This window comes from Pipra filicauda, unplaced genomic scaffold (genome assembly GCF_003945595.2).
Source record: "Pipra filicauda isolate LSUMZ 115617 unplaced genomic scaffold, ASM394559v2 scaffold418_size605597_pilon, whole genome shotgun sequence".
NCBI classification, from domain to species: domain Eukaryota; kingdom Metazoa; phylum Chordata; class Aves; order Passeriformes; family Pipridae; genus Pipra; species Pipra filicauda.
The window spans coordinates 564768-586496 of NW_024104552.1; the positions used below are offsets into that span (position 1 = coordinate 564768).

Genomic DNA, 21729 nt, shown 5'->3' on the forward strand with positions numbered 1-21729 from the left:
ACTCAGGGGGCTCCCCAGCCAGCCAAGTGCTGCCACACTGCCTCCCGGCACCAAGAGGTTGATGCCATGGGTGCTGGTCAGGGCAATGCAGCTGCTCTGCGGGGTCAGACTCATGAGCCTGCTAGCCCTGCACAGCCCCAAGACGGGGGTGACACTGGCACTTGGGCTCCCATCAATACCCAGCCCCAACAAAAACAGCACAGAAAAAAGAAAAAACAAAAACAAAAACATAACAAAAAGAAAGAGCTGAAACCACCCCAACCCACAAGGGCCTCACATGGGGGAGCTCTACAGGCAAAAAGGTTTGGTCTGTAAGCGAATCACTACTTTCATTCTTATTAAGGGATGTTGAAAGCTTCATGCACCTTCCTGTTTGATTAGATTAGTTGTGTGCATTTTGACAATAAAATTGCTTGTTCTGAGAGGTGTTGAGAACAATTTCATCACGAGTGCTGGACTGAGAGTAGTTTTTCACTCTTCTCAAGCAGCTAACATTGCAGTTGCTGTTTATACAGTACTTCACATTGCACACTCTTAGCATATTAAAAATGCACCTAGAATTCTTTTAAACACTTGTGAATCTTCCTTTTTATAAGTAAAGTTAAATAAAACCTTAAAATGAACTCATTTCAAGCAGCTTTTTGTCTTGTTCAGATACAGTGCTTCTTTAACTTCTTGCCTGAAGTAGATTGATAAAAGATTATGTTTTGTTCATGTTCTACCCGTGGTTTTAATTTAGTTATGATATTTTGCTCTACTATTCTTCCAACCTCCATTTTCAGCTTAGGGCATTTTCCAAGGTGAGTACGGTCTTATATTGTTTACAACTTGCAGAGGATGAACATTTTGAAAGGCAATTAATTTCTTCTTCAGTTCATATAAACCTTTATGGTTCACAACTTTAAATATAAGATAATACACTGGCAAAAGGACACATCTTCTGTATATGAACCTGAACCTTATAGTTCCTTTAATAACAACAAATGTGGTAGGCACAGTAAATACACTTCCATGAGCTACGTGCCAGCAATTGAAATAAATTCACATCTTAGGATTTAAAATTTTTTCTTTGTAAATAAAACTCTTTCAGGGTGATGGCTTCCGAACTGATCTTAGTTGTGACGATCTGACTAGTTGTGGAGATCCGACTAGTTATGTGGTAAGACCTTTCCTTGCCTGAACTTGAATTTTCCTAATGCATACAGGAAAAAAATTGCTATTGATAAGCCCTATGTCCTTTTCCTGGAAATTTAAAAAAAAAAAAAAAAAAAAAAAAAAAAAAAAGGCTACGGATCTGCTGCTGCTGCTTTTCCACACCCTCCTGCCCAGGCAGCCCCGCGATCAGCTCCCGCCCCGCCCCTCCCCGGCCCCGCCCCCGCCCCGCGGCGCTGTGGCGGTTGCCGGCGGGCCGTTGCCGGCGCGCGCCGCGCGGGGGCGCTGCGGCGGGGGCGGCGCGGGGCGGGCGCGCGCGGGAGCCGCTCTGGCCCGCGCTCGGTGCCCGCCGTGCCCGCGGAGGGAGGGCCCTCGCCCGGAGAGCGGCCAATCCGGGCGGGCGCTGGCGGCGAGCAGGGGCAGAATGGGCTGTAGTTGAGTGAAATAGGGAAAGCGGCGAACAGTGTGGAGCGTTCCCGGTGTAAATAAAAGGGGGAGGAAAAAAAAAAAGTTTGTGGAAGTCGCCGCCCTGCAGCCTCGCTCGGGCAGCGGTGCGGGGGCTTGTGCGGTGCGGGAGCCCGGCACGGAGGACTTTAGTGCGCGGCGTTAACACGCTCTGCCTATTGTTTGTGTTTTTTTCCAAAATATGGCAAAGGTTCAGGTGAACAATGTAGTGGTGTTGGATAATCCTTCTCCTTTCTACAATCCTTTCCAGTTCGAAATCACATTCGAGTGCATAGAGGACCTGTCTGAAGGTGAGTAGATTTTTTTCTCCCCGATACGATTTTGCAACCCCGGGCTCTGAGCTCGGGGCTTTTAAGGCTTAAACTTTGCACAGGCCTGCGCCTACAATTTGCCAGTGTTTCCTCCTTGGCCGCATCGCCGTGCCGAGCCGAGGGGATGTGCCGGCCGGGCGAGGGGATGTGCCGCTCCCGCCGAGCCCGGCGCCGCGGAAAGTTGGCGGCGTCCGCCCGCCCTGGGCCCGCCGCCTCTCCCCGCCATCGGCGAGGCGGCGAGCTGCCGCAAGTTGCGAGGAACTTGTTAGAGTGGAGGTAGCCATGTTGCCAGCTTTGTGTGTGCGTGGGGGGAGCGAGCGGGAGAGAGGAGGGTTGAACCGGGCTCGGCGGCCGCGCATCCCCGCGGGCACACGGGATGCTGGCGTGCAGCCCTGGCCGTACTCGGAGCGCGGAAAACGCTCCGCGGGGATGCGTCTCTTTGGCCTCGTGCTCCATTTTAATACTAAAAAAAAAAAAAAAAAAAAAAAAATAAATCGCGGAAGGAGGCAGGGGCGGGCGGGTTGGCCCCGGGTGGCGGCAGCGGGCAGCCGTGGTGGGTGCGCGGGGCCGGGGGCAAAGCTCGGCTCGGAGCGGAGAGCTGGCTGCGGGAGCCCCACCAGGGTGGGGGAGGAGGGGGCTGCCCGCCTGCCACTATTTTTGGAAGTCACTCGAAAGTTACTGGCAGCCGTCAACCCGAGGAGGGGGCGGCCCCGGCCCCGCCGCCCCGCGGGGACCCTCGTCCCGAGCCGGGGGCGCCGCCGCGCTCCCGCCGCGCTCCCGCCTTCTCACCCCGGCCAGGCGGGCCGCGGGCCGCCCTCGCCCCGGCCGCGCTCCGCAGCGCCGCCCCCCGGCCGGCCGCGGGATGCGCCCCGAGAGGCCGCGCGTCGCCCCGCGGGCGGGAGTTTCGAACGGCTCGGGGCGAGGGAGGGAGTACGGGGCGCTCCTGCCCGCCCGCGGGGCGAGCCAGCGGCGGCCGCTACTCTGGGAGGAGGAAGAGGCCGCTCCGCTGGGGCTGCCTGTGAGCGGGAGAGGACAGCTGCCTGCCTGGCACTCGGCGGAGCCCAGCGCCGCCTGCTCGCCAGGGAGCCCCGCGGGTAGAGGAGCGAGGGCAGGGCCGAGGAGAAAGGGGGGAGCTGGCTGCTAAGCCTGGGTGCTCTCGCTGGCAGGCTCGCTGTCGCTGCGGTTCGGCTCGCTCACCCCGCCTGCCTCTGCAGCAGCGCGTACTCCTGCGTGCCGGCATAGGGCTGTGACAGCGCGGGCAGGGAGGGAAGGACGGCCGCGGTGGCGGGAACTTAGAGGAAGTCTCTCCTGAGCCAGGGATTTCCTCTAGGCCTCCGCCGCCGGTCCCGTGCCCTTCTGAAGCTAACTGACCCGTTAGCTGGAGCTGTGCTCCATGCCTGTCTCCAGGTCGCCGGCTGGATCTTTCCAGTCAGCCTCATCTGAGGTACATCTGGCCTCATCTGAGGTACAGCCCTGGACCCCTCGGTGGCAACTGCTATGGCGGGTGGCAGTGCCCGACACAGGGGCTCGGTGTAAGGTGTTATGCTTTTCCTTCCAGTTGTGCACAGCTGTACGGGACGTGCTCCTGAAACTCTGGATTTATGTTAAAGTTAATCCCAGACAGTCGGGATGAGAAGAATTATAGATAGTCCAGTGCAAAATTCTCAGCTCCCTTCCCCCATCTAAATGCAAGTTAGACTACAGGATAAATTCGGGATGAACAGTGCTATCTTGCACGTTTAAAAATAAGATTAAACACAGCCTTTGTATGCTTGATGAAAAGTCATTGCCTTAGCTTTCCTATGTTGCTAGTACATCTGTTTACTGTGCTGTTTTCTCTTCAGCCAGTCCTGTGCAACACTGATCTTAAAATTAAATTCACAAACTCCAGACCTTTCTTTCTTAAAGCTGTTGTTCTGTATCAAGATACTTAAACAACATTAGGTTCACTATTAAATTTATAATTTAAAGCTTCTAAAAAGTCCAGTTTTAGTACTAAATACTACTGGTTTAGAATGAGCTTAATACTGTTCTCCTAGAATAATGGCGTAGGGTAGTGTGATAATCTTAAGCAGTTTAGCCTAAAGTCCTCAACTGTAAGTAGTAACTCCTCCTCAGATGCAGACAAGAAAGCTCCTTAATTGTCCTGGATGAGTACCCAGCAGTACTGTCAACAGCTAATACTACATGCTTAAAAGGTAAATAAAACCTCTGATGCAGTACCTGGCTAATTTTGCTGTGCTGTACAGAGTAGTAAAATCACTTCCCAAGCCCTGTTTGTTAAACCTGCAAAACCTGCGTTGATGATAAACATAAGCAAGAAAAATTAACTAATGAGGAGAAAGAGTTGCAATCTTAAAGCAGCCAAGTTCTGTTAAAGTGCCAAGTTTTTTCTATACTTAAGTACTGTTCCTGCATCAAGAAACCGTGATACGGACCTTTGGATTTTGCAGTGTAGTAATCAAGTAAATGTAATAGAGTACAGGTTTGTGCTTTTGCATAGGCTATCAGGGCATTATTCACAAGGGGATAAAAAGAAATATACCATGTAAATTTTCAAGGTACAATCTGAAGCAACAGTTTCATTAAGAAAAAAGTGTTAGTCATAGTTTTCTGTAATGTTTATGTCTTTTTTCTCTTGTTTAAAAACCCAAAAATCTATCTCATTTTAAGATTAGTTCCATATGTGTATTTACATGTGTTTTTGAATCAAAAAGGGAAGGTGAAAAGCTGGCCCAGGAAGAGCTAATGTGGGCTAAAGTGCAATTTCAACTTTCAAACACCTGTTGGGGAAAGTGAATTAGGAAAAACTGAATTATAAGAAATGTTTGGGTTTGGTGCATTATTTTAAGAAGCAAAATTGAATTTTTTTTTCTGCCTATAATTCCATTTCAGGATGTAGATAAAATGCAAGCACCAATGTCTTCAAGAATATGATCTTGAATGTTACCACAATTTTACATACTTCATGGGTTACACAAGTGACTTGTGAGGGAATGGGGCCATACAGTTAGTGTGCCTGGTGCTTATACTCAGTTAACTACCTTCCATAATCTGTGTAATTTAAGGTGTGAGGTGTATATGTGGAAGGCAGGAATTTGGTTTTGGGAGGTGAGTCAGTATTCAAGGCATGCAGTGCGTTATAGGTGTATACAGGCATCATCCCTCTGCTGCAGCCATTCAGACAGACTTTGAGTAGGTGCTGAACAAGCTCCCAATTAGTAAATGGGCCATGTTCTCTGTATAAAATTTGAAAATTACCCTCACCATGAAATTGAGGGATTGCTGTGGTACCAACTGACTAGAGGGACAATGTGGGATAAGATTTGTGAGGATAGGGTCAAGCATCAGTAAATCTCCCCCATGAAAACAGGTTCTTCTTATTTTAGGCCTGTTTACAAAGAAGCAATTTTAGGCCTCAAAACTGTAGATAGGCAACAGCTGAAGACCCTTAACTGTAATGATTAAATAATGTTTTTTTATTATTATTTTGTTTTGCTGCAGATTTGGAATGGAAAATAATTTATGTGGGTTCAGCTGAAAGTGAAGAGTATGATCAGGTGTTAGACTCTGTTTTAGTCGGACCTGTTCCTGCAGGCAGACACATGTTTGTATTTCAGGTAAGTTTGATTTAATGGTTTCTAAAAGGGTTGTGCTAATTTGTTTAGAGAGGACTGTTTCAAACTAAGAGGCAGTTGAAAAATAATGGTAAGCTAGAAAAAAATATTTGTCAGCTCCTCAGGTATGATACACCTGCCTTTAAAGTCTGTTCATAAGCTGATATTTCTTGCCTCTGATATTTCTTGGCATTTTTCATTGGTGGTATCAATAATTAGAGATAGTGACATAAGCACAGTTCCCACAGCTACTGATAATTTTAGCCAGTCTGGTTTGTAAATACATTCTAGATCACTCAGTAATCAACAGTGCCAATTACCTGGTTCACACCAGCACCATCAGGCTCAATGCAATTGGTGGCAGTTTCAGACAGTCAGGAGCACTAGGTTAATGTAGCCAACAGTTTCAGAAGATCAGTGTAAAAGTCAGCCAGAACAATCAAGAAGTTCACTTCTATTTGGCAGGACACACGTTCAATCATGATGTTTGGCTAAGCATGCTAAATCATAACAAAATACAGTGATTTCTAAAATAAAGACAGAAATCCAGTGGTAGATAGTAGGCATTTAGGAAAAACGTGTGGATCAAGACTGTCCAACAAAGTCTAGAGAATGTGACAGTCCTATAATATACTGCTGTTAAAGCCAAAAGTTAATGAAGGGAAAGAAAACAGGGAAAGAACAGCACTGAGATGGCTTACTAGCCTGCTCTGGTTTCCATTTTAAGTCAAGGAGGGGAAAAAACCTGAGGTGAACCTGCCCGAATTCTTATAGAAGCTTTTGTTTGTTTGTTTGTTTGGGGTAGTTTCTTTTGTGGTGGTAATTGTTTGGTTTCTTTTTTTTTTGGTGATGTTGGTTTTTTATTTTTTTTTTTAATCAAACCTGTAATTTTAATTAAAACTAACACTCTTTTCCCTATGAAATACAAGAATTTTTCTTGTAAACTGAGAGCAGAATCCATCAGATGAAAAATCAGATAGAAACTGAGTATAAGGACCCTACTACTTTCCCAAATAGTGCAAATTCAATTAACTATTTAATGGCAGATGCATGCTGGAGGGTGAGCATTAAAAAACCCAAAAGTGCTAATGAATACATTTCTCACTATTACTGTAACTGTTTTAAAATGCTGTCAACGTTTGTGAGGCATCTGTGAGTTCCAGGGAAGTTTTGTTTGGTTTTTGTGGTTTGGGTTTTTTTTTTGGTGTTTGTTTGGGTTTTTTTTCTGTAAAGGACAGGTTAAAGGAGTAGGATTAGGCTGGAGGTTGCATTTATCAACCGCATATATGCAAATCAGTCTTGAAACATTTTTGTTTGGTTTTGGAGCCAGGCCTAATTTTTTCCATGCTACAAATAAAGTAGATGTGTAACAAATGCATCATTTATTAACAGTTCTTCAATTATCAGGTTATTATAGCTTATGGCATTAATTGGTCAGAAATAGGTGATCCTCAATTGCCCTCAAAGGGGCTACCTTGTGGTAGTGTATGCAGAGGAATCAGCTGGCATTTACATTTCTAATTTAAATGATGTTCTCAGTTACAAAGACTCATTGTTGATGGTGATGGGAAGGAGCAGGAAGCAGGTGCCTAAAAAGGCATGTTTTGGCTGTATGATTAGGAAGGTCTCAAAAACTACATTTACTGGTCTTGTGGTTTATGTAGAATGGAGTCGGTAATTGTATCCTGGTTATAAATGACACTACAGCTAAATTAGGAGGAGATATGTAGACACCTTGCTTAGATTGTAGCAGGTCCTGTAAGAGACTCCTTCTGTGATATATTAAAGTATCCCTTTTATTTCTTACGGAAGTACTGTTGGTCTGAGTATATTATGCTTCAAAAGCTCTGGATTGCAGGTGAGGGTAGGGCTGAGCTAGTGTGTACACAGGAGACCACCAAAACCCAAAGTGCTGCAAGAAGCCTTTGCTGATGACTGAAGCCATTTTATTCACCAAACTGAAGCAGCCTGGAATATGGAGAGATCAAGCAAGGGAAGGCGAGAATGGGGCAAGGCACAGAACTGCAGGAGGCACGTAATATAAAGAAAAGAGATTGTGTTCACCAGGGACAGCATAAGGAAAGGACCTTTGCGGAGGTGTATAAAATTTTCAGATAATATACTTTAGATTTTTCGAGATAGGAAAATGGCTGAAATAGCAACTAAAATGGAGTACCACACAGACAGAATACCAAGGATGATAAAACCACCTTAGTTGAAAGGAAGCTGTGTATCAGGTTGGGAATTCATCCTTACATACAGAAAGATGGAAAATTACTGTGCTTTTCAGACTGACACAAGCAGCCCCCCCCCTTTTCTTTTTTTTTTTTTTAACCATTTAAAAGTGTTTCAATAGTAAAGGCCCACAGCTTGACCTATTTATTTCTAAATGCGAAGATATACATAGTGAAATCTGGTTCCTTCTCTCTATGCATGTGGGTATTTGTAATAAAATCACAGAAACTTCGTTTTTTGAGAATACAAGCACATAAATAATTTACTGTCTTTAAGTGGGGATATGACCTTTGCTACCTACTCTGCAGTAATAACTATGTTTTGTGGAAAAGCAAGATAACTTAAGAGAACATACACATTGAGTGATTTCATAAAACTCTTAAGTAATTTATAGCATAAGAATGGAATATTAAGACTGATTTTTATGCAAAAAATAATCTACTGCCTCTCTTTGCCCAAATATCAAACATATATATATATAAATATATATATATAACAAATATCAAAATATCTGCAGCTGCACGTTTATCACTTGATCATACCAAGCTCTTTTTTTCTTCCACCTTTGTATGATCATTTGGTTCCTGAGCAATTAAGAGCTTTGACATCAAAGGTGGGAAGTTCAAAATTTGAGAGAACTCTTTTAAACAATCTTCAGTGTCTTTTCCATGCAGCAAAACAATGCTGGAGAGATAAGAAGGATTAGAACAGAGTATTTCCTTGGTTTCAGAACTGTGTCATGGGATATTACAAGACAGGAAATGACAGTGGGAACCTGGAAAACTAAAGTCCTACATTAGGGTGTGAGTTTCACAGGGAGATAAACTGAACAGTGCCCTTCTGCTGTCCATTACTGTAGAATTTAAAGTAATCAAATGCTGTTAGAACAAGATTACTGAATTAAAATAGTGATTTAATCTGTATTGGCAGTTCTTTTAATTTCCTCAAGCTTCTGCGCTTGTTCTGTTCCTTCCAGACATCTTTTCCATATCCATATGCAAGTTGTAAAGCCATTTGGCCATTTTCTATTTACTTCAGGGCTGGAGGAAGTTGTGTTCTACCTGCTTCCCTGGTTTCTTCTCCTCTCTCTGGTGTCCTTCTGCCTGAGAGGTCTGATCATCTAATCCTTCTGCAAAGTATCTACAGCTTCTTACAAAGAGCAAGACTGCTTTGAAGGCTTAGAATTGAAGTTGCAAAGAGTAAAAGCCAATGCTGCATGAGCTGTAGCTCCCAAATTTCACTGTACTGGAGCATATAAATACTACAGAAAAGTAGGGATGAGAGGGACATCAGGAATTAATTCCATTCATCCTCTGTCCCTAGGCAAGGTTTGTTACACCCAAACCATTTGAACACATGTTATTAATACCAACTTGTTCTTGCAACATGGGTGTTTGTTATTAACTTCAGATCTTCACGTAAAATTGTAAATATGAAGCTGTTTCACTGTGCCTCGATTGCTGTTATTTTAAATCCCACAGCAGAATCAGGCAGCACATTTTATCAATAAATGTCGAGTTAGGAAGCATTTTAAGGAACTGATGTGAGCCACATTTTACAAGGCAAATTTTATTGAAAAAAACCTGCAGAGATGTAGTAAGTAGGGACATTGAGGAAGATCACTTGAGTTGCCTATTAATTAGGTTTGCATATTGGCTTAAAATGTCAGGTGTCTTGGAGAGATGATGCATTTAACTGCATAAATTTTAACAAACGTAGCTGTTAGGAAAGAGGCGAGAGAAAGTAGTTTATTCCTTTCCTAGAAGTCTGTGAGACAGCTCAAACCTCACCATAGCCCATTTCTGTAGTTTTAAAGATTCAGTCTTGTTAAAAACACACATATAGACCAAATCAATCTTGAGGGTGTAAAAGAAAATAATCTTGCTCTAGTGAATTACCAAGATGGGCTGAAGAACCATAGCACTGTAGAATTGGAGTGATGTTAGTACACCTGCTCAAACAATGGTTCAGCTGATTTTTTTTTTTTTTTTTTTATTTAAAAGCAGTTTGGGATCTAACTTGCCTAATCGCCCATGAGAAATGTCAGACAACAATACTACTGTACGTAATTCTGTCTCTACAGGGTAGTGTCCTAAATCTAGGGTTGATGTTGTGAAAGCAGGTATATTTTCTGGTTAACTTGAACAATTTTAAATATAGTCACTACTCAGCTGCTAAAACATACTGTTTAAGATTCCCCTGCTAGAAAGTCACGTAGTATCAATTTTATTTTAATTTATCTTTCCCTTTCACATTTAGGCTGATGCACCTAACCCAGGGCTTATTCCAGATGCAGATGCAGTAGGTGTAACAGTTGTGCTAATTACATGCACTTACCGAGGTCAAGAATTTATTAGAGTTGGCTACTATGTAAACAATGAATATACTGAAACAGAACTGAGAGAGAATCCACCAGTAAAGCCAGACTTTTCTAAGGTAAGGCATGTTTTGTTCTAGTCATATATCAGAGGTATGCTTAGAGGTTTTTAAGAAACAAAAGCAAACATCAAGTGATTTCATAAAGTGCATGGAATAAGGCATTAAATAATGGAAAATACTTGGGGAAACAAACTACAAGTACCATCTAGTTGTCATAAATTTGGATAATGCTGAGAAACCATCAACAGTTTCCACCATCTTGAAAACTTGGCTGCACTTTCAGGCCGACTGTGTGAAATAAACTGTTGGATTTATTTCTACCTGCACCAGCATTGACAAAGTGGCTCTTTTCTTCAAAAAAAGAGAATAATGCTTTTCTAGGCCCATCAGCCAGGAACTAAGTAGTAGATATTAATTTACCAGAGTTGTTACCCAGCTATTCTAGTGTCAGAGCTGCAGTTTCTGCAAAACTGAAACAAACAAAAAAACCTGAAGAACAAGTTAGGTGTAAAATGAGAGAAGATGGGTAACCTGGTTGGATGATTATCCAATGAATGGACAACTTGACAAAGGAAGTGTGCAGATTAAGTTTTTTAAAAAAAGATATCCTTCATGGTAACAATTAGCCCAGGACTAGAATGAAAAAATGAAATGAAATAGTATGTTTTTCTATGCTTAACTTAATTTTCAGGGATCAGATAGTCAATATGTTCTCAAAATTACATTTCATTTTATTTTGAGGATTCTTGAACTTTTGATATCTTCCTTTCTTTTTTCTTTCTTTCATTTAAGTCATAACATGTTGGTTGTAAATGCCAAAAGGTGGCTTCCTTTAAGCACTTGAATTTAAAAATGCCTAGAACTACTTGTCTTCATTCTCTGCTTATATAAAAAGCAAGATTTGCTCCTATGAAAAAGAACAGCAAAAGCTAGCATGTTTGTATAAGAAGTCCCCCTCAGAATTGAAGCACACAAGTAGAAGGTTAATAAATTAATTGGTGGTAATAAACCCTACTAGGTTTTAAAAAAGTAGTGATCTTGTTAGTTTGCATGAGGGATTGGGAAATACTTAATGAGAGCATACTTTCTAGGAGAATAAAATCAACAAAGCAGACTTTTCCTGTTATCAGTCTTAACTTTTATAACAAGTATTCAGTGGTGATAACTTGCCATCCTCTAGGTAACTATGATCTTTTACCCCTCTCAAGATAAAAGAGAAAATGAGCATTTTTTTTGCTGCATAAATAAACAAATGCCATGTGTTTTCAAAAGAAAATGAAGTCCAGCATGAGAATAAAATATATAACTAATCATGTCCACTGCCACAATGTTAGTATCTTCCAAATCTAAGTAATGTTTTTACTTTTACTTGAAAACTTTAGTAGATAAATCTACTTAGTGAAATCAGTCTAATGTTTGGTAACTTAAGGATAGGTTGTACTCTTAAATGAAGATGGGGAGTTGATGGAATTGATAGTTATTGCAAATACTGGAAAATTGATGCAAAATTTTATGAGTACAGTAGTTTGCAGAAACTTTAAGGAGTAAAAGTAATTTCCTTTACTAAAAGCTGGATAAAATAATAAACACTTGCACTTTACTTGTGGATCTCTTGCACAGCCTTGAACACATGGAGTAGGTAAAATATCCTACTAAGAAAGCAGTTCTTTTGCTGAGCAGAATATTAGAGTAAATGACTAAGTAATGTGTGCTGTAAGTGCATTTCTGATCCACAGGTAGTAGCTATATATTCACATTTATATAAATTCCCTTTTTAAACAAATTGTTTTACACAAGCAAGACTATGGGGAGTAAAAGGAAAAAAATCTATATGCATGTGAACTCCCATTTGAGATGTACATATTACAATCCATATATTTTCTTCTTTCCCAGCTTCAAAGGAATATTTTGGCATCTAATCCCAGAGTCACAAGATTCCACATTAATTGGGAGGACAACACTGAAAAACTGGAAGATGCAGAGAGCAGTAACCCAAATCTACAGTCTCTGCTTTCCACAGATGCGTTACCTTCAGCATCAAAGGGATGGTCAACATCAGAAAATTCACTAAATGTTATGTTAGAATCTCATATGGACTGCATGTGACTAACCACCATCGTTTTGGTACTGTATATGTGTTAAACTGTAAAAACAACCAGAACTATTTCCCTCAAATTCCATAAGTACATAGTTTGATGAGCAATGTGAAGAACTTGTTTTAAAACATCCTGTAGAAAGTTTATAAAAAAAACCAAAAAAACCCAACAAACAAACAGTATTTGAGCAAATTGTGGAATATAAATACAACTATTTTTAAGTAATTGCCTTTTTTTCTAATGTGTTATTCTATGTGGTCTGAACCAAACCTGATTAAAGTATATGTATTCTCCCCCCTCCCCCTTTACTTTGTAAGCACTATTAAAAGCTAAAAAAAAAAAAGTTTAAAGGTTAAAACATTCAGGCAGAATGAAGGAATAATGCCATGTCCTTGTCTCTGATACCCAGATTGCCAAATATAAAGTGCCCTTTAATAGCAGCTTAAGAACAAAACTGTCATTAGATGAAGTGCAAAGAAAAAAGTATCTCTGATTAAAACAAAAAAAAGACCAAAAATGTCCTTTTGCTCTAAAAGCAGACAGCACAGTATAATTTTAGGTGCAAGATTCTTTTTTTTTCAAGGCACATACTTGTTACTTAAAGCATGCAATTTGAGATTTACCATCTGCTATTTTGGATTTTAGGACTTTTTTTTAATTTTTTTAAATCTCCTCCTGCTGCTCTTTAGTTAAACAGTGGCTTGTTCAGGACAGTATTTCGTGGGGATTTGAGTGGGTATCTCAGGAAAGAACCCTTTTTCAGCCACCCTAATAGCAATTGGTTGGAAGGATGCAAGCAATTACTAAAAAGTTCTAAGTGTGAAAAGGAATGGTGTGAGTATCCCAGAAATGGTCTTCTGTAAGATTATTATGTACCACTGCTGGTTGGTATGGTTATTTTCAGGTATGCTTTGTTCTTGTAGTCTTTTTCACTAGTAATAAGGAGTTTAGATGTTGTCTTTCATTTTTTTGAAACGCCTGGAATTGAAAACTTCTGTTTTCTCTCTACTGTTTAAGGCAACCCTATGCACTGGTATAAATCAAGATTCAAATCCTGTTGTGGCAGGCAGAATACGTTACTTGCCCTGAAGCTGTTGCACTGAGATGTCCCTATTACCTGAGGCATCCTTGAAGACAGATACAAAGAACTAAGCAGTAAACTGTAAAGACTTAAGACATCATTATGACACTAACAATTTAGTTATTCTTCCAGTCCTCATTAGCTTTATACATATACTCTTGACAGTATGTGCATTTACATTTTAATCTGTCATGCCAGATTACAGGAATATAATTCTGCTAGTTACAAGTAACCACCCAAACTGTGAACCCTTGTAGGTTCCAGGCCCTTCAAAAAAAGGTAGATTTCATGATGACTGACAGTAGAGCTCTGAATAAAAATAGAATGCTTTCTCTTCTCTTTCTGCATTCTCTAATGTGGATGAAGATGTGCCAGGCAGTTAGTGCTTCTGTCTTTCCACATTGTTAGTGAAATTATCTTCATTTTGAACATGTATATTTTTTTATATTGGAAAGGAGTTATCTGAATGTACATGCATATGGAAGCTCAGCAGTACATAGGGTAGCTGAATGAATTACTGAAATCCATTAATATTTGGAACCATAATTCTAATGTGTGCTCCTAAAAATCTCTCTGTAATTGTTTAAAATGATGACTAGCAATTTAAAAGTATTAACACTGTAATATTGGTATGACTTAACAGAATTGGTTCCCTAAACTAGCAGTTGTTTCACTTGAGGGCTGAAGTTCTGTGAACTTTTAAGAAAGGTCTTTGGTTTTCAATTATATTGCAACTTTCAGGTCTATAGTTACATTTTGAGATTTTTCATGCACTTTATTGTTCTATTTATAACTCTATTTTAAAGATATATCTTAAATGTAAGCATGTAAATAACTTAGTCATCTGCTGAAGTACTGACGGGCTTGTGAAGTCTGCCTTGAACTAAGGCTACAGTAGTAGCATTTCAAACTCTTGCACCTATTGAATATTCAAATGAAAACATGATCAAGTATAAGCTTTAACCAGAATCCATCCATCAGTAGCATAAAGGCTTCTTAGAAGCCTATGCCACAAAGTGATGAAAGCAGAACCTACTGCTGCTATTGCAAAATCAGCTACAAAATATATAGTCTCACCCAGCAAACCCATTAATTTAGAGAAATTGGAAAGTGAAGCTCTGTTGTTCTGTTAAGGAGCAAAAGAGTCAACTGTGCACATGAACTTGGGTGCAATAAACTTGAAGCTCAACTGTATGGCAGATGCTGCAGTAGAATTTGGCACCACCTTACCCGACACACTAACATGTCCTATATATAGCTGACCCATCAGTTACAGGAGAGAGAATACTGTGCTTAGTGAAAATTGGAGAAGAACAACCCTACCTCATCATCTTTGCAAGATAAATGGCTTTTCTATGCCTTTTGGAGGTTGGATGCCTTTCAGATCTTCTACAACTTTGTCCACATCTTAGCAATCCATACACACTGCCTTATGAGTATCATGTTTCCTGATAAAAATCATAATCCAGATGCATGGAATTTGAGAAACCAAGTTCCAGTATTCCACAGGTTCAGGCAATATCACAGCACAAACTTAGAGTTATTAAAAGGTAGAGTGCATGTAGGGCATCTGTAAAGACCTATCCATGATCTCTGTAAGTTTTCAAACAGCGGGGTTGTCCATATGACACACAGCCGTTGCTGACAGCACAGCACTAGAATTTCAAGGTTGAAGATGAATTCGCTTTCCCACAAACTTTTACTCGCAGAGACCACCAAGATACGAGGAAGTGCTACAGAGTCTGTTGACGTGACTGGTGATGCATCTTGGTGTATTTTTACGTCAGACAGATAGGTAGTTTCATTAGAAGACTGTCATAAAGCTTATCAGAGGTTAGTCATGTACAAAGAAGTAAGTGGATCAGACAAGGTAACATTATGGATGAAAAACAGGAGTGGGGTTTTTATGTCTAGCTTGAAAAAAATTGTCCATCTTACTGTGATTTATTCAGGTGTCACCTTCAGTCTGAATTTCTATGACACTTAAGTTTGATGGGGGCAAAAAGGCTCCAGCTCCATCATAGTGGAGAAAATTTCATCTTTTCCAGTGGCTTTTACAAAGCCGACCCTTATTACCAATCTTCCACAGCGCAGCAACTCAGAACTTTGCTAAAATAAACACAGTAACTTAGTTTATAGCCTTGCCAGACAATCTGTTCTTGAGATGTGAGTGACAAAGTCATAAAGAGAAATCTGGTATTTGACAGTCCATTATTTTCTTTATAGTGCCTCAACTGCTGGTTTTCTGGAAGTCAGTTCAGACTAGTCTAGACTAATACTGTCCATGTCATCTGAAAATGCTGGAGGGAAGAAAAAGGAAAAACCCAAAATGTACTATGCACATCCACTCCTGGCAAATCTTCATTTACCAGAAACAAAAAAAGAGCAAAGTTAACTAAATCTTGTGACTTCTGTCTGGACAGCTGCAGGAGAACCTTCACATACTTACTTAACTACCCTACTCCTTATCCATAGCACAGTGGTCTGCAAGCTTACAGATTATCTCATATTTTGAGAGCCACAGAAGTTTGGTCTGAAGATGATGGGTTAATTGTTGCCGTGGTGGGTAGCTGGGGAGCTCTGCTCAGTGCCGGCCAGGAAGATGCTGCAAACCTGACAACTGTGTATCAGCATTAGCAGTGTATGTGGGACTATTCATGCTAGGCCTTCCTATTTGTGTTTCTGTTTCCAGTTACAGTTCTCTTTTTAAGAGCTGGTCTTGTAGTGTGTGATATCAAAACTGGGCTGGAGAAGATGGGTGGAGGGATTTTTTCTTAATTTTTAGTCTACGCAATGAAGACAATCTAAGGAAGAAAAGCCAGCCGGAGGCACTACAGACGCTTTATTAAAGGCCAAACCCAGGCTTCTACATGGAACTTGAAAAGCAAAGGCCCTTTCAAGAGGAGATGGAGGGAGGATACACTTGAACATTTCCAGCTTTAGCTAAAGCTTTTTTGGAGGCATGGCTGGATACTCACTAAGATAAAGGTGTGACTGGCCTATCTGCAGATAGGGAAAATCAGAGGTGTGTGCGCTGCATCAGACAACAGCTACGAGTCAACAGCAGTGTTAGAACTAGCTGAAATGTCAGGAACTTTTAGGGAGTTGTTGGGGTCTCCATCCAAAACTTTCCTGGACTATGAGATAAGGAGGCCTACCTTTCAAAATAAGGGTGTTCTTCAGTTTGTCCCATCTCACGAGAAAGGTGGGGCAGACCTACTCTGATACAAACTGGAAAGAAGCAGGGACTTCATGGTGCAGTAGAGGGAATCCTGAAGACATCTGATATCCATCCAGAAATCAACTGAAATGCTTGCCATTTCAACAGCAGGATGAATAAGTCTGATGAAGGCTGGCCTAGATGTGTGAAAGACCTGAAACCTTCAGCCAACACGATGAAGTGGCTGCACTGCTCCTGCAATATTTCTCATCCATCCTAACTATAGGTCTTCAGGTACAGATGTATGAACAGACCAAAATTTTTGAAGACTTGGCTAAATAATCCCTGGCATGCAGGAGGTGAAGGTAAGCTGTCTCAGGACAAAGCCATCTTGGAGCAGCATTATTGAGAGGAAATTAAGGGATTTTAAGAATCTGCAATAGATGAGACATTGTTACAGATGGAACATATCTGACGGTGTTTGATCACAAGTTCAAATTTCATTCCTGCAGGAAGTCTAGCAGACTTCCTACAGAGTTAAGGCCTCTTCAACTTGAGGCCCAACTGTTGATGGAACAGCCAATGAAGCCATGCTCTCAGGAAAATATTTTCAAGGTACATGCTGATAGAAAATACTTCAAGTTCATGTACAATTATAACTGTTCAGGAAAACAATCCCCTGGTGGAAGTGAAGATCAGAGAAGAGTGGCCTAAAGGCTGCATCTGTATTAATAACTTTATCAGGGACAGGGAATGAATCTACAGTGGAAAACTGTTCCCTGCCACTGCCTTGGCTTGTAGCAACTTGGGAATGCCCAGGGACAGTTTGGGATCTACAAAGAGGGAAAAATATCTCCAGTTTCAGTGTCTTGCATACCTCAGGATACTGACACCATGTACTCTATTTATAACCACAGCTGGATGGCTCATGTCAGCCACTTTGGATTGGTTTCTAATGGATCAGAGGAGAGACAGCCTTTAGCACCTGAAGACTGCCTAGCAGGGTGACGCTTACTATGACAGAAAAAAAAAAGAGGTGGTTTCCCCTGGAGTCAGTTCCCTTCAATGAAAAGAAAGAAAATCGGTAGCAAACTGCTGTTGGCATGATATGGACAATCTCACACAGTGCAAAATGTCAGCAAAAAGGCAGCACTCACAAGGCTCTGCAGAGGCTGTAAGAGGAAAGGCAACCAGGCTGCATTTCATACAGCTCAGAAAGGCATGTTATACAAAACTGGAGAGCTGGAGAAACAGCTGATAGTCTCCCAGACTTTTAGGCAGGCTGTTTTAAATACAGTTCACAAAATTATTTAAGCAGTCCATCTGTGGAGGGACGCAACACCAAACAAAACTTTCAGAAATGTGAACGGCCAAATAAGCACCAAGAAGCAGCAGAATGACTGGCCCAGATGTCCCAGAGCTCCAGACCTGCCAGAACAGGCATGTGTTGGTTCCTGTCCCTATGGAGTTGAACATACCAATCAATCACTGCAGATCTCAAACTCCAGGGTAAATGAAATATTTTCTTACTAGTGATCATCTCGTCCAAATATGCATAAGCAGTGCTATGGCTCTGGGGACTGCAAAACAGCTGGTTAAACTCAGTAAGGTGAGAACCTACAGAGAGAGTTTGTTAAGCCTCACTAAGTCTCTATGGAAAACTATGTATCAATTTCTAAAAATAAAAGGAAGCTGAATGACTCTCTGTGATTCTCAGAAGAGAGACTAGCTGGGAAGAATGAAACAGGCCTTTGAAAAAACAGTGTAGACAGAACCAAACAGTGAGACAGATGGTTACCCCATCTTTTATTTACAAATCAGAAAGTCCTACACTGGTCAAATAAATTTCTGGAGTTGTTGCATGTGGGCTGGTCTTCTAGCTGCCAACTCTCATTAAAGAGATTTGCAGGAAAAAACCCAGGTTCCTCACTGAAGTCCTAAACCCATAGAAAACTCAACAGAAAATTTCTACTAAGTGCTTGCAAGAAAGGCAACCTAATAAAACAAGTAAACTCAGAAACATATTCACTGCATGGAGGTAAAGTTCTGTTTTTTCAAACCAGAGAATAGATTATTGGTCATTTGTAAGGGCTGTTTGCAGCAATAAGGCAGCTTGAGCCTGTCGGTGAGATAGGAAGATGAAGGTCTTCCATATCTTCAGCAAGAAAGCAGGCATTCTCCTGGGTCACAGTTTCTGAATCATGCAAAAAGTGATGAAGCACAGGCTTTGTTTAAAAAGTGAAGGGGAAGGCAGCAACCTGATTGAAAGAGTAGAGGCCCAACAGCAAATTAAGCTGCAGGAGTTAGGTCAGTGTTTTCTGAAATTCTGCAAGGCAATTCCAGTTAGGACTGGATGGGTTAATGGGCTGCAGCAGGAACATGACACTGCAGAGCCCCAAAGGGTCATGGTGGATCCCAAAGTACATGACACCTAAGATAGAGCAGGAAAGAAAGGGAATTGTGGCACAAGGAGAATGTTAATGATCTTATACGTTGTCTTGGTACAAAGAAATGCTTGTGCAGAAAACTAAGGAAAACTGATATGACAGACAGTTTAGGAAGCAGAATTCTAATTCAATGGTTGTTAAATAGCTTGTGTCCTAAAACTGTACCAGATGGGTAAAGGGTACAAGATATGTTAATGCACAGAATCTTACCAAAGGTTGGTTAGATATCGGCAGTTTTCTCTAAAAGAGGGATCCAAATGTAAACAGCTTTTAGCACTTCTCCAGGGTTTACCAAACCTCAGGTGTGTCTTTTGGCCTACGTGGACTAAAATCCCAGACCCAGCAATTAAATGTAATCTGGACTGCTTTTTATATATAGTGAGGAACTAGCTGAAAATGAAATTTACAGATTTAATATTTGTACACGGAAGGGAAAAATATGAATTAGGACTGTCCTCTCATGAGAAAGCATAAACTGGTACTTCAAGGTGTGCAAATATGGTAAGGAAAGTAAAGCAGTTTAATAGTTCTTCAAACTCATAATTTGAAGCTTCTGCACAAAGGGCAAGTTGACAAAAATCAATGTTAGGTACAGCTACAAACAGATTCATAAGTAAGACACACCTTGCACAGGAAGTGCACTGACAAAAGTGGGCAAAGTCACGCTGAAATGTGTGGCAAAATTTCACTCCAGATCACTGTAAGTCCCCTAGCAAATCCGCAATTATCCATTCTGTTCTCAGTTCTTAACACGGAAAAAAAAGACTTGAGAAAAGGTTATGCTGAGCCAAAATTTTCTCTCTGGCTTCTCTCCAGACCTATTTGTCAACAGTTTAAATGGAAAATTAGAGGCATATATGTTTCATAACAAGTTCCCTGCACACAAGTGGGTTTATGTTCGACATCACATTCCAGTTCCACTGCTACAGAAGACCCAGTATACACACAGCTATGGAACTGGGAAGGATTTATTCTCTGGTTGTCCCATGTATAAATAATGCTGTTTCCCAGGCATAAAATGAAAAGCAGCACTATTTGAGAAGTATTCAATTTACACATGCTAGTTGAGACACTGGGATTTGACCCTAATTATTTTGTGATTTTGAACGTACAAGTAATATATTCATTTGTTCAAATAAAGCCACTGGCAGAGGTAATCTGACTCTGCACATTGTCCCCAGAAGAGTTTGTAAAAATGCCTGGCATTCAGAGCCAACTGGGACATACTTAAATTTAACAAAAAGGAGAAAGAAAAAAAAACAAAGAAGAAAAAAACCCACTAGCTCTCTGAAACCACCTTGAAATCATCTTTACGAGTAAGAAATAATTCCTCTACACAGGGGTGAATTTCCGGAAAGCAAACAGAAATTCAACTGCATCCAGACAGAACTTATGAAAGAACAGAAGAAAGGAGATATCTGGTCAGGATGCTAGCCCATCACACAGTGTGAGCTCTGGAAAGATGTCGTATTTGTCATACTGGAAAGCACTAAAAATACAGGTCCAGATCACCCTCTGCAAGTAAAGCATTGAGAGGTGCCTCTGGATGAGGCCTGGAAGGTTCCCTGTTAGAAGCTCATTCCAGTCCTCCACGGATACAGCTGAAGGGCAGGACTGCCCTTCTGCAGAGTTATATCAGGCCTCATATGCCTCCACAGTAGTTCTCTGCTTCAGCTGTGCTCATACAACCTGAGCACATATGTTCATAATATGTAGAAGGCTTCTATATAAACATATTTGAGTGAGAAAATAAACCTTTCCAGGTGAAGAAGCACATACCTGCACTTGTAGATCCAATTCCTGCAGTAAGCACGGAGCGTGGCATGATCTTTACTGCATACTTCAGGAACTGAGATTTCCCTGTACCTGGATCTCCAACCAACAAAAGATGCGATTCACCTTGGGAGAGAACATTGATGTAGAGCAGACAGTACAGATAAAGACACACAGATACAAAAAATGCTCAGATTAAATAATACTTGTAATTATTCACCTAACATTTAGCGCTACATGTACATTACAATATGTGATTCTGTTTAAGACTGCACTATGTATTGAATGTGATAAATTATTGTTTAATAAAAGCATCTAGTCATATTCCTTCACCCAGCAATATGACTGGACACAAATATTTACAGTGAAATATTTTTAAAGTATTAGCAGGTTTCTGCACATTTCCTGTAATGAGAATTCTTACATTTTAGAATACTCATTTCTCAGGCTCATCTCACTCTTGAACTTGAAACAGAAGGATACCAGGTTTTAGTTATCATTCCACTACTTGGTTACTTAAATTATTGCAAAATGGACTAATAAAATCAGCACGTTGTTTTTCTTAACTAATTCTTTGCCAGCAGTTACATAACTTCATAATTTCAAAACAATAATTTGGCTACTACAATCTCACTGAAGTGCTCTAAAATTATTTCACTGTCTACAAAATATCACTACAACTTCAATCATAAAGTCTATAACTTTACGTAGCTGCTGGAGCATTAAGAAAATCCTGTATGTGTATAGAGAGACATCCTATTTTAGAATTATTATGACCTACATAGATTATGACCTGCATACCACCTGGCACATGGCAGATTTGCCATCTAATAACAACAGAAGGAGAATCAGCAGGCAGATAACTTGGGAGTTACAGAACTAAGTGAGATGTGCTGACAGTCATAGATGGAAAAGTCTGGCATTAGGAAGCAAAATGAATCCTTTAATTTTTCCTTTCAATGAACTGTAGTGATTGACATTAAGGGAACATTAAGATTCCATCCTTTGATGCC

General features: G+C 40.8%; 2 protein-coding genes across 3 annotated transcripts in view; one reads left to right on the forward strand and one right to left on the reverse strand.

The window, feature by feature from the left end:
• The window catches only part of MCM9 (minichromosome maintenance 9 homologous recombination repair factor), a 47423-nt gene that overhangs the window by 15685 nt on the left and 10009 nt on the right, over positions 1-21729 (reverse strand). The window contains exons 6-7 of one of the 2 annotated variants that reach the window (XM_039385517.1): positions 20723-20842; positions 19083-19761 (exon numbers count right to left, since the gene is read on the reverse strand). In XM_039385517.1, the coding sequence (XP_039241451.1) occupies positions 19721-19761; positions 20723-20842 (161 nt within the window). In that variant the 3' untranslated portion in view covers positions 19083-19720. Of the gene's footprint in view, positions 1-19082; positions 19762-20722; positions 20843-21729 lie in introns of those variants that run through there. The other variant, XM_027716304.2, reaches the window with a different exon arrangement.
• ASF1A (anti-silencing function 1A histone chaperone) lies at positions 1398-14080 on the forward strand. The gene is made up of 4 exons (XM_027716314.2): positions 1398-1907; positions 5433-5548; positions 10040-10216; positions 12053-14080. Exons 1-4 carry the CDS (start codon positions 1799-1801, stop codon positions 12263-12265), a joined length of 615 nt encoding a protein of 204 aa, XP_027572115.1. The 5' UTR covers positions 1398-1798; the 3' UTR covers positions 12266-14080.

Bases quoted from the DNA above. Each gene is read 5' to 3' on its own strand.
- ASF1A (XM_027716314.2), top strand. From the start codon at position 1,799: ATGGCAAAGGTTCAGGTGAACAATGTAGTGGTGTTGGATAATCCTTCT. The intron at 1,908-5,432 runs GTGAGTAGATTT...GTTTTGCTGCAG, and splicing joins CATAGAGGACCTGTCTGAAG to ATTTGGAATGGAAAATAATT. The intron at 10,217-12,052 runs GTAAGGCATGTT...CTTCTTTCCCAG, and splicing joins TAAAGCCAGACTTTTCTAAG to CTTCAAAGGAATATTTTGGC.